Source organism: Bubalus kerabau, chromosome 1 (assembly GCF_029407905.1).
Source record: "Bubalus kerabau isolate K-KA32 ecotype Philippines breed swamp buffalo chromosome 1, PCC_UOA_SB_1v2, whole genome shotgun sequence".
NCBI lineage: Eukaryota > Metazoa > Chordata > Mammalia > Artiodactyla > Bovidae > Bubalus > Bubalus kerabau.
Window position 1 is genome coordinate 188,223,457 of NC_073624.1, and position 15,264 is coordinate 188,238,720.

General features: G+C 58.2%; 1 protein-coding gene across 1 annotated transcript; it reads left to right on the forward strand.

Moving 5' to 3' along the window:
* The first annotated feature begins 1,804 nt into the window (after positions 1-1,804).
* Positions 1,805-15,104, forward strand: PLIN4 (perilipin 4). Its single transcript, XM_055546896.1, has 8 exons — positions 1,805-1,935; positions 2,063-2,127; positions 2,641-2,788; positions 3,637-3,698; positions 6,037-9,916; positions 10,029-10,216; positions 12,500-12,568; positions 12,645-15,104. Exons 2-8 carry the CDS (start codon positions 2,080-2,082, stop codon positions 12,975-12,977), a joined length of 4,728 nt encoding a protein of 1,575 aa, XP_055402871.1. The 5' UTR covers positions 1,805-1,935; positions 2,063-2,079; the 3' UTR covers positions 12,978-15,104.
* The last annotated feature ends 160 nt before the right edge of the window (positions 15,105-15,264 follow it).

The following is a 15,264-nucleotide window of genomic DNA, read 5'->3' on the forward strand; positions in this document are numbered from 1 at the left end:
AGGCTGGGGGCTCCTGGAGGGCCAAGCTCAGTGAGAATGAGCAGATTGACACATGGAAAGGGCGTGTGGCAGAGGCTTGGCTGGGGGGCATCAGTTTGACTAGAACTGAGGGGAGAGAAAGAGCCTGAGGTAAGTCCTGGAATCTGGGGGAAGGGCACAGTAGTGAAGACCCTGGGGCTGAGTCCCCGCCTTGCCTACAAATGGATGGGTCAGCAAGTGAGCCTCTCTGAACCTCAGTTTTCTCCTCTGTGAAATGGGTATGAAAATAGGAGTAAGGCAGCAGTGCTCATGCCTGTGCAAAGGCCCTGGGGCAGGACAGTGCCTGGTGTCCTGAAGGAGCAGTGAGGAGGCCTGTGTGGAGCAGAGTGAGGAGGGGGAGAGAGAGGGAGGAGGGGAGGACAGGGAGGGGATGGGGCAGGAGTTGTGCAGTCTTGTAGGTGGTGGGGTAGACTTGGGTTTTTACCCCCAGGGAGGTGGGGAGGAGGGCTGTGGGCAGAGGAGGGACGGGACCTGACTCAGTGTTTATGATCATTTTGTTATTTTTGCTGGGTTGCTCCCCGTTTGCTGCACTGCAGCAGCCCTGTGGGGAGGGGGAGGGGCTCACCCTGGTTTCCCACCCCCGCTTCCCTGCCACCTTTGGGAAGCATTGGCTGGAGAGAGTTTGGGAGATGCCCTTGTTTTGCTCCCCAGCTGTTTGGCAAACACAGTGATGGCTCCAAGGAAACAACCCAGTGGTCCTCAGGCCGCCACTGGGTCTGTCTCCCCACCCCCACCAGCACACAGCTGGGATCCCTGTCCCAGGGGCTGACAGGGGCGTTCAAAGGGGGCTTGGCCATCATTTCTCTGCTTGCCTACCCACCCACCTGCTTCACAGACAACCAACCTGCTGGCCTAGGTTCAAATCCTATCTCTGCCACTTCCCAGCTCTACAGCCTCAGGCACAGGATGCCTTTTCCAGAAGCCACCCTGGGTTGACCCAAGCCCACCAGGCCCAGATCTCACTCTTGGGGTACCCCCAGTTCAGTTGGTGCCCTGTCTGGGTCTGTATTTATGCCCTTTCTCAAGGGAAGTCCTTTCTGGAGAATGACACATCCCCTCCCTGCCCCAGACAGACCCTGCTCCTCTCTTTCTCCCTGGACAACGCTAAGCTGATATCTGTTGAACACCTGCTACGTACCAGACTCTGGGATCAACAGGTTACATGCATGACCTCATTTCATGCTCACAACCACCCTCTGAGTTGGACCATTTAGCCAAACATTTCTTAAGTGCCACCTGTGTGCTGGGTGCCATACTGTTGCGGGGAACAAAAGACAGCCCTGATGGATGTGAGGGTGGAAGCCATGGGGGTGTCTGGGGAAGATGTTCCAGGCAGAAGGAATAATAATAGCAGGTGCAAAGGTCCTGGAGCAGGACCAGGCCTAGCAATCTGGAGGAACAGAGAGGAGCCCTGGGTCGTTGAAGTGTGATGAGGGAGGGGGAAAGAGGGAGGAAGCAAGACCCTGTGGACCATGGTGAGGTGTCTGGAGGGGCAGCTGAAGCACACAGACGGTAAATGGCCAAGGCAAGGTGGCCCCACAAAGCAACTGGAACACACCCATCACCCAGGTGGACACCAGAGGCCGAGAGGGTAAGCAGGCTGTGCCTCGAGGGTATGGGACGACCCGTGGATCACTCAGCCTGGTGGGGGCAGGTGCTGTGGGCAGAGGCTGCCGGGCGCTGGGAGCAGGGGAAAGGTGCTGGGCACTGGGCCCACGCTGGGCCGGTCGGGCAGGCGGGCAGTCACGTGACCACCCAGGGCCCTCCCCCAACCCACTGGCTGCCTGCCTTAGCCAGCCCGGCCCGCACCACCCCAGACCCTATAAGGCCTGGGAGCTGAGAGCCCAGCTGCCGGCTGCACCGCCTGTCACTCCAAGGGACCCCCACACGGTCCAGGTGAGCAATGCCAGGGGTGAGGCCAGCCTCCGGGCAGGAGCTGGGGGACTGCTCGGGGTTATGGTTGTTGGGCAGGAGGCCCAGGAGCCCCCATTCATGCCCCTCCCCCATCTCTACCTCCTTCCAGCTGCCTAGAGTGTTACCATGTCTGCTCGAGATGGAGGCCAGGATCCCCCCAAACCCAAGGGCAAGGTGAGGGCAGGCATGGGAAGAAACGACCCCAGCTGGGCCCTTAGAAGCCCCTGGAACCTTAGGGAGGTGACCTCCATAGTCTTGGGGTCTGAAGGGGCTTCCCAGGTTGGTTGGGAGGGCTCTGAGAGCCACCAGGCCAGTCTTCCATCTGGTCCCCAGCTGGAGGGTGAGGGGTGGAAGGATGCACTCAAACCTCAGTTCTTCCCCTGCTATGTGACCTTGGGCCAGCCTCGGCCCCTCTCTGAGCCTCAGTTTCCCCATCTGTGAGATGTGGGCCCTGAAAGGAAAAGGTCTTTAGAGGCCTGGAGGATTATTTCCTCTGTCCCCGGGAGGTAGACTGAACCTGCCCATTGCTCAGGTGAGGAAACTGAGGCTCAGAGAGGCTGGGACACTTTCCTGAGGTCACCCAGGAGGAAGGGTCTGGGGCGGTCTGGGAACCCAGGGCTGTCTGATGTGCCCCTTGCCCCGCCCCACCACACCTGGCTCTGCTCACACACCCCCTACCCCATATAGACCCTGGGCAGCTTCTTTGGGTCCCTGCCTGGCTTCAGTGCTGCCCGGAACCTGGTGGCCAATGCCCACAGCTCAGCAAGAGAGGCCCAGCCAGCTGCCGAGCCTGCAGGCGCTCCAGCCGAGGAGGCCGCCCAGTCCCAGGCTCAGGGTGAGTGGACAGCTCCGTGGACGAGGCAGGGGCTCAGGAGGTGGGCCCCAGAAGGGACTTCTGCCAAACTTGGGGGCGCTTATGTGCCTGTGTTGCCTCAATAGACCCTGTGAGACTGGCATGCTCATTTAGTGCCAGGTGGGGACTCAGAGCATCAATACGAGTGACCCGATGAGGCACAAGTCAGCCAGAATAGGGGCATGGACACAGCCGTGCTCCCATATTCTCAACTCCCCCTCCACCTTCCATCACCCCATTTCTGATGTACCGTGGACATTCCACAGGTCTAAGCTCATCTGAGATTTTGATCCCAGTTCCAGAGGGGGACAGCGGCTTCCCTGGGGTCACACAGCTTCCAGTTGCTCAGCCAGAGTGCTCAGGGCGGCCCTAGCCCCAAGGCCCAAAGAGGGGCTGGAGCAGGGGAGTGCAGTCTGAGGTGGCAGCTCTGGGCCCAGAGCCCCAAGCAGCTGACTTCTGCTCAGTATATCCAAGCTGGGCGAGCAGCTGCCAGCTGTAGTCAGGCGCGGCAAGGCAGGGCCCCAACTCCTTTCCCTGCGGCCGCCGCCCCCCTCCTCGATGGGCATTCAGCACCCAGGACCCCAGCAGAGAGAACTCTAGGGAACCCCTGTGCCAGGAAGCCAGTCCTGGGGGTTGAGGGAGCCCCCGGTGAGGCCAGTGACTGAGCTAGGCCCATGGTCATGGATATCACCTTCTGTTGTCCCCGGCAGGGCAGCTGGGACATTCCTGACCTTTCAGGCTGTGCCCGCTGATTGTGCAATGGGCTCCAGGGTGGTTGATGCTAGCCCGCATCCCTCCCTGGGTTGCCTCACTGGCTCTTGTCCCCCCAGCACCCGCTGACCCGGAGCAGACGGCCAGGGGGTTAGAGAAGACACTGCCGCCTTCAGACAAGGTGAGAGGGGCTAGCTGAGCCTGGGCTGATGGCCTTGCCTCCCTCTGGGGTACCTCTTCCCTGGATGTTTCGGTTCCTGCCATCCGGAGGGTTGTCATAGGCCAAGGAAAAAGCAGACACCCCTGTGTGTACCGCTGTGGGGTAACAGGCCAGTCTTCCCCTTGGAGCCTCTATTTCTGCATCTGTGAAATGGGTGCAGTACTCCCTGGCACCATCCGGTCTACAGACACCCCACTCCCCGCCAACTCCCACCCTGGTGCTGTACCCAGCACAATATGACCAAAACAGTGGCAATGCACTCACCACAGGTCAGGCTCTGGGCTAAGTGCTTTACACGTGCTGTTTAATAGTTAATCCTCCCCACTGCAACAGGGAGGGAGCAATAGTACCCCACATAAAAGCTGAAGCACAGAGAAGCCAAGCCATTTGTCAAAAGTCACACAGGAAGACAAGGTAGCTTGGGATGTGAACCTTGGGCAGTCAGAAGCTGAACAATGGCCAGCGCTGCATCCACCCTCGGTCCTGGATGAATGGGAACCGCCCACGCAACCTTGTCCCCAAGGTCAGGGCAAGCAGAGTGGCTGATGTCAGACCACTGAGGGCCACAGCAGGGTGGCAGAGCTCCAATCCAACCCTTGCACTCAGCACACACCCCACTCTAGAGTCTTCTTTGACTCCCCTCTGCCCTCAGCTTGGCCATATCTGAGCTCCTCAGAGGGCAAAGTACTGCTTGGTTTGCCCTCTGGCCCCAGTTAAAGCAGACTCTGGCAGCTTAGGGCCCCTCTCCCCATTTTTTCACTCCTCCCCCTCCATCCCTCTTCATTTCCATTAGTGGAGTGTCTGCTACCTGCAAAGTTGGTCAGGGACCTTGACTCCTTTTTTTACCAGTCTTTGAAGGAGGTGCTGTCTTAATCACCATTTCCGAGATGAGGCTCAGAGAGGGGGTGTGGCTTGCCAGAGGTCACACAGCAAGTACGGGAGAGAGCTGGGATTTGAACCCAGGTCTCTGCGGGCAAGGTACCCACTTGAGATGATGTTGGGCAGAAGGGCAGGTGGTGAGACTATTTCCGGGCTTCTCAACTTCGCTATCATGGCCAATTCAGAGTCAGATCATCCTCTGTGGGGGGCTGTCCTGGGCATTGTGGGATGTTTAGCAGCATTCCTGACACCCACCCACTCGATGCCAGGAGCATGCTCTCTCTGAAGTCATGACTACCACAGATGTCCCGAGACATTGCCCAGTGTTAGGATCACCTGAATTGGAAACAGCACACTCCTGGTTGAAGCTGAGTGGTAGTCATCTTGAGGCCATCACAACCCTTCAGCAGTTTGGAAGAACCAGCAGAAACTTCCCTGTGCTACCAGGTTTCCCTGGTGGCTCAGTGGCAAAGAATCTGCCTGCCAATGCAGGAGACCAGGGTTCAATCCCTGATTTGGGAAGATCCCACATGCCTTGGAGCAACCGAGTCTGTACTCCACAATTATTGAGCCTGTGCTCCAAAGCCTGTGCTCCGCAATAAAAGAAGCCACCACAATGAGAAGCCCACACCACAACTAGAATGTAGCCTCCACTTGCCACAACTAGAGAAAAACCCACTCAGCGATAAAGACCCAGCACAGCCAAAAATAAATTTTTAAAAAATGACATACCAAGTTATCAACTTGGTTCCTATGGCTCAGACCCAACACTTGGCCCTGTACTTTTCTGGTTATTACTTTAAAAGATAATATTTATTTGGCTGCACCAGGTCTTGGTTGCTGCACAAGGGGTCTTTGATCTTTGTTGTAGCATGGGGGATCTAGTTCCCTGATCAGGGATCGAACCTGGACCATCTGCATTGGGAGTGCGGAGTCTTAGCCACTGGACCACAAGGGAAATCCCCAGTTATCACTTTTCTAAACCTGGATCCCCTTCTTTTACTTGAATATATTCATGTTAACGAGCATTTGGTCACCTCAAATTTCTCCCTGTGATGGGGACACCAGGCTCAAAATTTGATGTAAACCGAGATTAGGCAAAATGAACAAAACATGTAATTCTAAGACTTGCTGAGCCCAGGCTAAGGGATATTGGGCAGAGAGGGTGCTGCCGCATAGCTGTCAACAGTCAGGGTCTACCACATTTGGGCACCACGTGGCTCTGTGATGGAGTTTGATGGACTATATCTTGGGAGCCAGGGTAGGGGGTATGTTGGGGTGAGAGGTGAGCTGGCCGGGTCTCCAGGGAGCAGGTCCCACTCCCCAGGGTATGTCAAGAATTGGGGGGAGGAGGAGATCTGGGGTGGGGAGGAGAGGTGTCTTTCAACTCTGCTTCATCACGAGTCTCTTGCCTCATCAGATGATCTCCGGGGCAAAGGACCTGGTGTCCTCCCAGATGGCCAGGACCAAGGATGCTCTCTCCACAGGAATGGCTAGTATCGTGGACACGGCTAAAGGTGTGGTCCAGGGAGGCCTGGGGATGACCCAATCCACACTAACAGTCACCAAGGATGCTGTGGCCAGTGGGGCAACTGGGGCAGTGGGTGTGACCAAAGGGGCCCTACAGACCGGTATAGACACCGCCAAGACAGTAGTAACAGGCACCAAAGATGTAGTGTCCACTGGGCTCACTGGGGCAGTGAACATGGCCAAGGGCACAGTCCAGACTGGCATGGACACCACAAAAACCGTCCTGACTGGCACCAAAGACACTGTGTCCACTGGGCTAACTGGAGCCATGGGAGTGGCCAAGGGGGCCATCCAGACTGGCATGGACACCACCAAAACCATCCTGACTGGCACCAAAGACACCGTGGCTACTGGGCTCACTGGAGCAGTGAGCATGGCCAAAGGCACAGTCCAGACTGGCATGGACACCACCAAGACTGTGTTGACCGGCACCAAAGACACTGTGTCCACTGGGCTCACTGGAGCCATGGGTATGGCTAAGGGGGCCATCCAGACTGGCATGGACACCACCAAGACCGTCCTGACTGGCACCAAAGACACCGTGTCCACTGGGCTCACTGGAGCCATGGGAGTGGCCAAGGGGGCTGTCCAGACTGGCATGGACACCACCAAGACTGTCCTGACTGGCACCAAAGACACCATGTCCACTGGACTCACTGGAGCCATGGGAGTGGCCAAGGGAGCCATCCAGACTGGCATGGACACCACCAAGACTGTCCTGACTGGCACCAAAGATGCTGTCTCCTCTGGGCTCACTGGAGCCATGGGTATGGCCAAGGGGGCAGTCCAGACTGGCATGGACACCACCAAGACTGTCTTGACTGGCACCAAAGACACCATGTCCACAGGACTCACTGGAGCAATGGGTGTGGCCAAGGGGGCTGTCCAGACTGGCATGGACACCACCAAAACCGTCTTGACTGGCACCAAAGACACTGTGTCCACTGGGCTCACTGGGGCCATGGGTATGGCCAAGGGGGCTGTCCAGACTGGCATGGACACCACCAAAACTGTCCTGACTGGCACCAAAGACACCGTGTCCACAGGACTCACTGGAGCAATGGGTGTGGCCAAGGGGGCTGTCCAGACTGGCATGGACACCACCAAAACCGTCTTGACTGGCACCAAAGACACTGTGTCCACTGGACTCACTGGAGCCATGGGTGTGGCCAAAGGGGCTGTCCAGACTGGCATGGACACCACCAAGACTGTCCTGACTGGCACCAAAGACACCGTGTCCACTGGACTCACTGGAGCAATGGGTGTGGCCAAGGGGGCTGTCCAGACTGGCATAGACACCACCAAGACTGTCCTGACTGGCACCAAAGACACCATGTCCACTGGACTCACTGGAGCCATGGGAGTGGCCAAGGGAGCAATCCAGACTGGCATGGACACCACCAAGACTGTCCTGACTGGCACCAAAGACACCATGTCCACTGGGCTCACTGGAGCCATGGGAGTGGCCAAGGGGGCTCTCCAAACTGGCATGGACACCACCAAGACCATCCTGACTGGCACCAAAGACACCATGTCCACTGGACTCACTGGAGCCATGGGAGTGGCCAAGGGGGCTCTCCAAACTGGCATGGACACCACCAAGACCATCTTGACTGGCACCAAAGACACCATGTCCACTGGGCTCACTGGAGCCATGGGAGTGGCCAAGGGGGTGGTCCAGACTGGCATGGACACCACCAAGACCGTGTTGACTGGCACCAAAGACACCGTGTCCACTGGACTCACTGGAGCCATGGGAGTGGCCAAGGGGGCTGTCCAGACTGGCATGGACACCACCAAGACTGTCTTGACTGGCACCAAAGACACCATGTCCACTGGGCTCACTGGGGCCATGGGAGTTGCCAAGGGGGCTGTCCAAACTGGCATGGACACCACCAAGACTGTCTTGACTGGCACCAAAGATGCTGTCTCCTCTGGGCTCACTGGAGCCATGGGTATGGCCAAGGGTGTTGTCCAGACTGGCATGGACACCACCAAGACTGTCTTGACTGGCACCAAAGATGTTGTTGCCTCTGGGCTCACTGGAGCCATGGGAGTGGCCAGGGGGGCTGTCCAGACTGGCATGGACACCACCAAGACTGTCTTGACTGGCACCAAAGACACTGTGTCCACTGGACTCACTGGAGCCATGGGAGTGGCCAAGGGGGCTGTCCAGACTGGCATGGACACCACCAAGACTGTCCTGACTGGCACCAAAGACACCATGTCCACTGGACTCACTGGAGCCATGGGAGTGGCCAAGGGGGCTGTCCAGACTGGCATGGACACCACCAAGACTGTCCTGACTGGCACCAAAGACACCGTGTCCACTGGACTCACTGGAGCCATGGGAGTGGCCAAGGGGGTTGTCCAGACTGGCATAGACACCACCAAGACTGTCTTGACTGGCACCAAAGACACCGTGTCCACAGGACTCACTGGAGCAATGGGTGTGGCCAAGGGGGCTGTCCAGACTGGCATGGACACCACCAAAACCGTCTTGACTGGCACCAAAGACACTGTGACCACTGGACTCACTGGAGCCATGGGTGTGGCCAAAGGGGCTGTCCAGACTGGCATGGACACCACCAAGACTGTCCTGACTGGCACCAAAGACACTGTGACCACTGGACTCACTGGAGCCATGGGTGTGGCCAAAGGGGCTGTCCAGACTGGCATGGACACCACCAAGACTGTCCTGACTGGCACCAAAGACACCGTGTCCACTGGTCTCACTGCCGCAGTGAGCATGGCCAAGGGCACAGTCCAGACTGGCATGGACACCACCAAGACCATGTTGACTGGCACCAAAGACACCATGTCCACTGGGCTCACTGGGGCCATGGGAGTTGCCAAGGGGGCTGTCCAGACTGGCATGGACACCACCAAAACCATCTTGACTGGCACCAAAGACACCGTGTCCACTGGGCTCACTGGAGCCATGGGTGTGGCCAAAGGGGCTGTCCATACTGGCATGGACACCACCAAGACTGTCCTGACTAGCACCAAAGATATTGTGTCTACTTCAATCACTGGGGCAATGGGAGTAGCCAAGGGGGCTGTTCAGGTTGGCATGGACACCACCACGTCCATCTTGACTGGCACCAAAGATGTTCTGTCTACTGCAATTACTGGGGCAATGGGTGTGGCCAAGGAGGCTGTTCAGGTTGGCATGGACACCACCAAGTCCGTCTTGACTGGCACCAAAGATGTTCTGTCTACTTCAATCAGTGGAGCAATGGATGTGGCCAAGGAGGCAGTCCAGATTGGCGTGGACACCACCACGTCCATCTTGACTGGCACCAAAGATGTTCTGTCTACTTCAATCACTGGAGCGATGGATGTGGGCAACGAGGCCATCCAGACTGGCATGGACACTACCATGACCATCTTGACTGGCACCAAAGGTGCCATGTCCTCTGGGCTCAGCAGCATAGGGCATGTGGCCGAAGAAGGTATGCACACTGGGGTGGGCATCATCCCAAACTGGTTACCCGATTCCAAGGCTGCCACCTCAGTTGGACTTGCCAGTTCCAGGGCCCCAGATGAAGGAGAACAAACCATCACAAGCCCCCCTCAGGCTCAGCTCAGCAACCATGGACCTCTGTCAGCTGAGGCCATGTTCAGCCAAGAGGCCACCCTGGGCAAGGTGGATGCTGCTCCCGGGGCCACCACTCATGGCCAGGAAGGAGCCCAGGGCTTTGCAGCACTCCGGGACGAGCTGGAGGAGCTGGGAGAGATCTTCCAGCCCATGAGCGCCGAGGAACAAGGTAAGGACAGCCCGGTCCCAGCTCCCAGGGCCACGGTTGTCTGTACACCCCCAGGCCCCTGACGGCCTAGGGGCCTCTCGTGAGGACTGAGCAACCCCGTCCTCCCTTTCAGCTCAGCTGGTTGCTACCCAGCCCAGGCGGAGGGAGGTCACGGCCGACCAGGGCAGCTACTTCGTGCGTCTGGGTGACGTGGCCCCCGGCTTCCGCCAGCGGGCTTTTGAGCACACCCTCAGCCACCTGCAGCACGGCGAGTTCCAGGCACGGGATGCGCTGGCCCAGCTTGAGGACGTCTTCAGGGAGGTAAGAGCCTTGCCCCTTCCCAGGCATGCTCCTCAGCTTCGGGTTGGGGACTGGACAAACACACACTGAGCACCCAATACGTGCCCGTCACCCACGTGGTCATGGGCCTGCTCTCAAGGAGCTTGCCTCCTGGGATGGGGTGGGGGAGATGGACACGTGACCCAACGCTCGCAGCCAGTGAGGCTGCAGAGAAGGAGACCTGACAGTCGTGCAGAAACGCACACCAGGGCTGGGACGTGTCCATGTGGCTCACATCCTGTGCAAAGTGGGGATGACAAGGACAGTGGCCTGAGAACAAGCTAGGTGTGTTCTGAGGAGCAGAAGGGTGCCCAGGGTGGGGAGGGTAAAGTGAAGGGAGGGGTGGACGGGGTAGAAGGAGCCCATGCAATCTGGCTGGAGTTCAGTGATGCAACAAAGGGGGCCCAATCAAGGGGGACTTGTTTCTTTAATTTGGCATTGTTGCTGCAAGCAGCCTTTCTCTAGTTGTGGTGTTCGGGCTTCTCACTGTGGTGGCTACTCTTGTCGCAGAGCACGGGCTCAGTAGTTGTGGCCTGCGGGCTCTAGAGCCTGGTCTCATTAGTTGTAGCGCACAGGCTTAGTTGCTCCAAGGCATGTGGCATCTTCCAGGGTCAGGGGTTGAACCTGTGTCCCCTGCATTGGCAGGCAGATTCTTAACCACTGGACCACCAGTGAAGTTCCTCAAAGGTGACTTGAATGCCCCTGTGGAGACAGGCACCAGCCAGCAGGGTCGTGCTCTCTCGCTGGCTCCGCTCACTCCCCAGCCCCAGGCTTTCTCCCCCGCATCACTGCCAACACTCACACCAACTCCTCATGGGCGGTGGGGCTGACCTGCTGTGGTAGGTAGTTAAATGGCATCCAGTCCATGGTTGATGCAGACAGTGATGGAGCCCCAGCTCTGAGGACCTCCAGGTTCTCAAGCTCACAGGTCTTACATGTTGAGCAGCCCCACCTACTCAGGTGGCAAGGAACCCAGCCAAGCTGTTCGACTCAGGATCCCTAAGATGCGCTCGGGCACCTGTGTTTTCAATCAGCACCCAGGGGTCTGTGGTGAACCACATCTAAGGACCACTGCTCCAGCCCAGAGGGTCTCAACAGGGCAGTCCTGTCCCCAGGGAACACTGGGCCAAGCCTGGGAATGTCAGTGGTGGTCACTCAGCAGGACTCTTGGCATTGAGAGGCTGGGGGCAAGGGAGGCTGCTCCATACCCCACAGTGCCCAGGACTGTAAAGTGAAGATGGCCTGATCCAACAGAGGCTTTATTGAGGTGGATCGCTCTGGCTCCTGTGGGGAGGACAAGCCACAGGAGTCCAGGAATGGAGATGGGAGATGAGAGAGGAGGTTTGAGGAGCTGAGTTCTAGATGTATTTCCAGAGCAGAGCATCCAGGTTAGACACAGGAATTGAGAGAGCCAAGACCCTCTAAGGCCTTGGAGACTTTCAGCAGGAGACACTTGGGATTGCCCTGGGTATGTGGGTGGTGGACATTATGGCCTAAGTCTTCGTTACTAAGACAGGGTAACCTGCAGATGAGCAGGAGCCCCCTGATGGAGTCGACTGCTGGGGCAAGGGCTGGGAGGGCGAGCGAAAGTTGAAGTGCATATTTGGTCCACTTGCTGAGGTCTCAGGATGACAAGAAAGATTAGTCAATGGGGGTGGGGGGTTCCTATGTACCAGGGACCCAAAATACAAGGAGCAAACGGTCATGACAGAGCTCCAACCCAAGAGGGGAAATCAACACAGAAATTCATGATAACTGGACAGTGATAGCCTCTGAGGAGGGAAACAGAGATCTGATGCAGAGGGCCTGGGGCCCCCACACTGGGCCACAGGAAGCACATTCCAGGCTGAGTGGGTGGCATGTGCAAAGGCCCTTGGGGCAGCAGCACACCGGACATGCTTGGGGACAAGAAGGGGCCAGTGCGGCCGGAACAAAGCACCATGGGAGGTTAGCAGGAGGGGAGGTCACAGGCAGCCATGGTGCGGAGCTTGGTTCCAAGGCCTCCGGGAGATGTTGGGGGTGGGGGTGGGGGTCGCTGAGCTGGGGTGACGGTGCCACTGCCATCCTGCTCTCTGAGTGCCTGATGACGTCACAAGGCACCAGGATTACCGCCTCTTGACGCACTGCCCTCTGGCTCCAAAGCGCTCCCCCACGCCATGGAAGGGTGGACATGAGATGCTGGGCCAGGGAAGGCCACCCTGAGTGTGTCAGAGGGGGTCCCCGCTGAGAAGCCATCATGTTTGTGCTGGGCTTTTTTCTCCCTAGATCGAGGAGGCCCAGCAGGCTCCGGCTGGGGATGCGAGCAGCCAAGCAGAGGAAGCTGCTGCTGGGGAGGTGAGTGCATACCAGCGAGGGGCTAGCGGGCCTGCCCCTTGCCTCCAGCCCCTTACCTCACTCCTTCTGTGCACAGGTGCTGGCCACTGGGGCTCTGTCCAGGGCCTGTGACCTCGTCCAGCAGCTCCATGTGGCCTACAGCCGCCTGGCCTCTGGCCTCCAGGGCCTCCCCACAGAGCTTCAGTGGCAGCTCCAGCAGGCTCGGCACAGCATCTGTGAGCTCTATGGCATGGTCTCCTCGGCCGCCACGGTGGCGGAGCTGCCAGTCAAGCGGCTGGCTGAGAGCCGCCAGGGTGTGGCCCAGGCGTGGCGGGGCCTGGAGCAGGTGCTGCGGAGCGTGCAGCAAGGCCCTCCGCTTGGCTGGCTGGTGGGGCCCTTCGCCCTGCCCGCCGATGGGCAGCCGCTGTAGGAGTTCCTCCCCTGCCCACAACCAGCTCCAAGCCCCGGAAGCTCTGGGTCCTGGAGTTCCACCACACCATGCACCTGGTGCCAGGCCTGTCTGTACCGCCCACCTGCCTCCCTGGGCACGAGCTCGGCTGGTCCTTCTGGTTGAGGAACCCCAGGCAGCTAAGACCCCCGGTGGTGGGCCTTAGCCTGAAGATCTCGAGCAAGCGCTCAAGAAAGGGTATGGTGCCTGCCTAGAAAGTTCTCCACTCTGCACTCTGACGAGGGCCATTTTATCTTTTATAAACTCTGGGGGCCTTCCACCCCAGCCAGGGTCCTCTAGCCACCAGTTAGCAGGCAGCCCTGCTCCTCCATCCTGGGTTCCAGGGAGCTCCATCCTTGCTCTGAAAGCACACGTCCAGCAGCTAACAGCGCACACCCCCGAACATACCAGAATGCCGTCGTCCTGGGGCAGGTGGTCTCCCGTTGCCTCTGCTGACCTTTGCGGGAGGCCACAGGGCTTTGTGAAGGCAAAGCTGAAGTAACTGCCACAACTGAGGGCCAGATGGTGCAGGTGGTGGGGGGCAGTGAGTACATGTCCCCTCCTGATGCAGCCCACCAGCCAGCAGCACCCCGGGTCACGGCTGATCACAGGGGTCCAGAGCTGATGTTCTGAGGCCCTGGGCCCAGAAGCTGCCAATGAAGGAATAAAGGGAGGGACCCCAGGGAACTCATGACAGAAGGTGCTCAAGGGACTTCCCTTGAGGTCCTGCAGTTTAGGTCTCTGGGCTTTCACTGCTGACAGTATGGGTTTGATCCCTGGACAGGGAACTAAGACCCCCACAAGCTACGTGGTGTGGCCAACCCCCTACCCACAAAACAAAAACATGTTTGATGTGTTCAGGTCCTGGTCACATGCTCCACGCTGGAGACCGGGGGATGGGTTGGCAGCTACTGGACAGGCTTCCTTTCCAGCCATGCCTTCCTTGAGTCCTCAAGGCACTCTGGGAGGTGGGCTGCACACGGGACGGTGGGGCCGTGGAGGTCCAGTCCCCCTGATCCTGCTCCCTGGGGCCCAGGAGATGCTGGGAGAGCTGCTGACCGCCAGTAGCCTAATAAGCCTTGTCAAGCTCCCCCCCTCGCAGAGCCCATCACACCTGCACCCCCCAGCTGGCCACCTCCCTGACAGAGGGCTCGAGATGCCCCCTCTTCTCAGAAATAATCAAGTGCTCTGAGCCCCGGACGAATGCACAAGCTGTCCCCAGAGGATCACGTCTGCCAGGGGAGCTGGCCAAGGCGGGACACCGGGACCAGTCTGGGACCTTCCCCAAGCCTTTCTTGCCTTTTTGCCCATCCCAGATGGTCAGCAGAGGGGGTGACGCTGGAAACGGTGATTCACAGAATCCGAGTTCAGTGACGGTCTCAAGTCCAATCAAACCACAGTGGGGGGTGCCAGGCCCAGAAAGCAGAACCACGCCCGGCCTCTAATCCACCAGGACAGAGAGGCTGGGCCACCAGCAGGACACACAACAGAAGCGACTGTTTAAACAACTGCCTGCAGGTGCTTGGTTGGGCAACACACACACAAACACACCACACACACACACCACCCACTACCCCCCCTTCCCTGGTCTAGAGAAACACACACACACACACACACACACACACACACACCCCCACCCACTACCCCCTTCCCTGGTCTACAGAAACACACACACACCCCCCACACACTACCCACTTCCCTGGTCTACAGAAACACACACACACACACCACTCACTACCCCCTTCCCTGGTCTAGAGAAACACACACACACACACACACACACCCCACCCACTACTCCCTTCCCTGGTCTAGAGAAGCTCAGAATGGAGGTGCCACTCACCCCACATCCACAACGAGGCCTGCCCCCCAGGCCTTCGCCCTCCGAATGTCAAGGACAACAGCTCGCAGCACCCCTCCTGGTATTTCGGGAAAGACCTCGCTTACCGTCTCCCTGCCCCTCATCAGCCCTGCAGGGCCATGGGCACCGTCAGAACCAAGTTCATATCCGCGACTAACAGTGACCTTGTGCTTTAAAACCCTCTGTCCCCGGACTGGCCCTTGACCACTACTTAGAAAACCAAGCCAATAAAAGTGACTTTTTTTCATTATAAAAACCCTTTATAGTAATTTCATGTGGGTTGGAAACCACAGAAATTAGGCAAAAAAAAAAAAAACCCAGGGGGACAAATACAAACGAACAGCACAGCGTCTCCCCAACAGTTCTCTGCTCTCTGGGCACCAGGAAGGAGCCAGGCCGGCCACTGGGCAG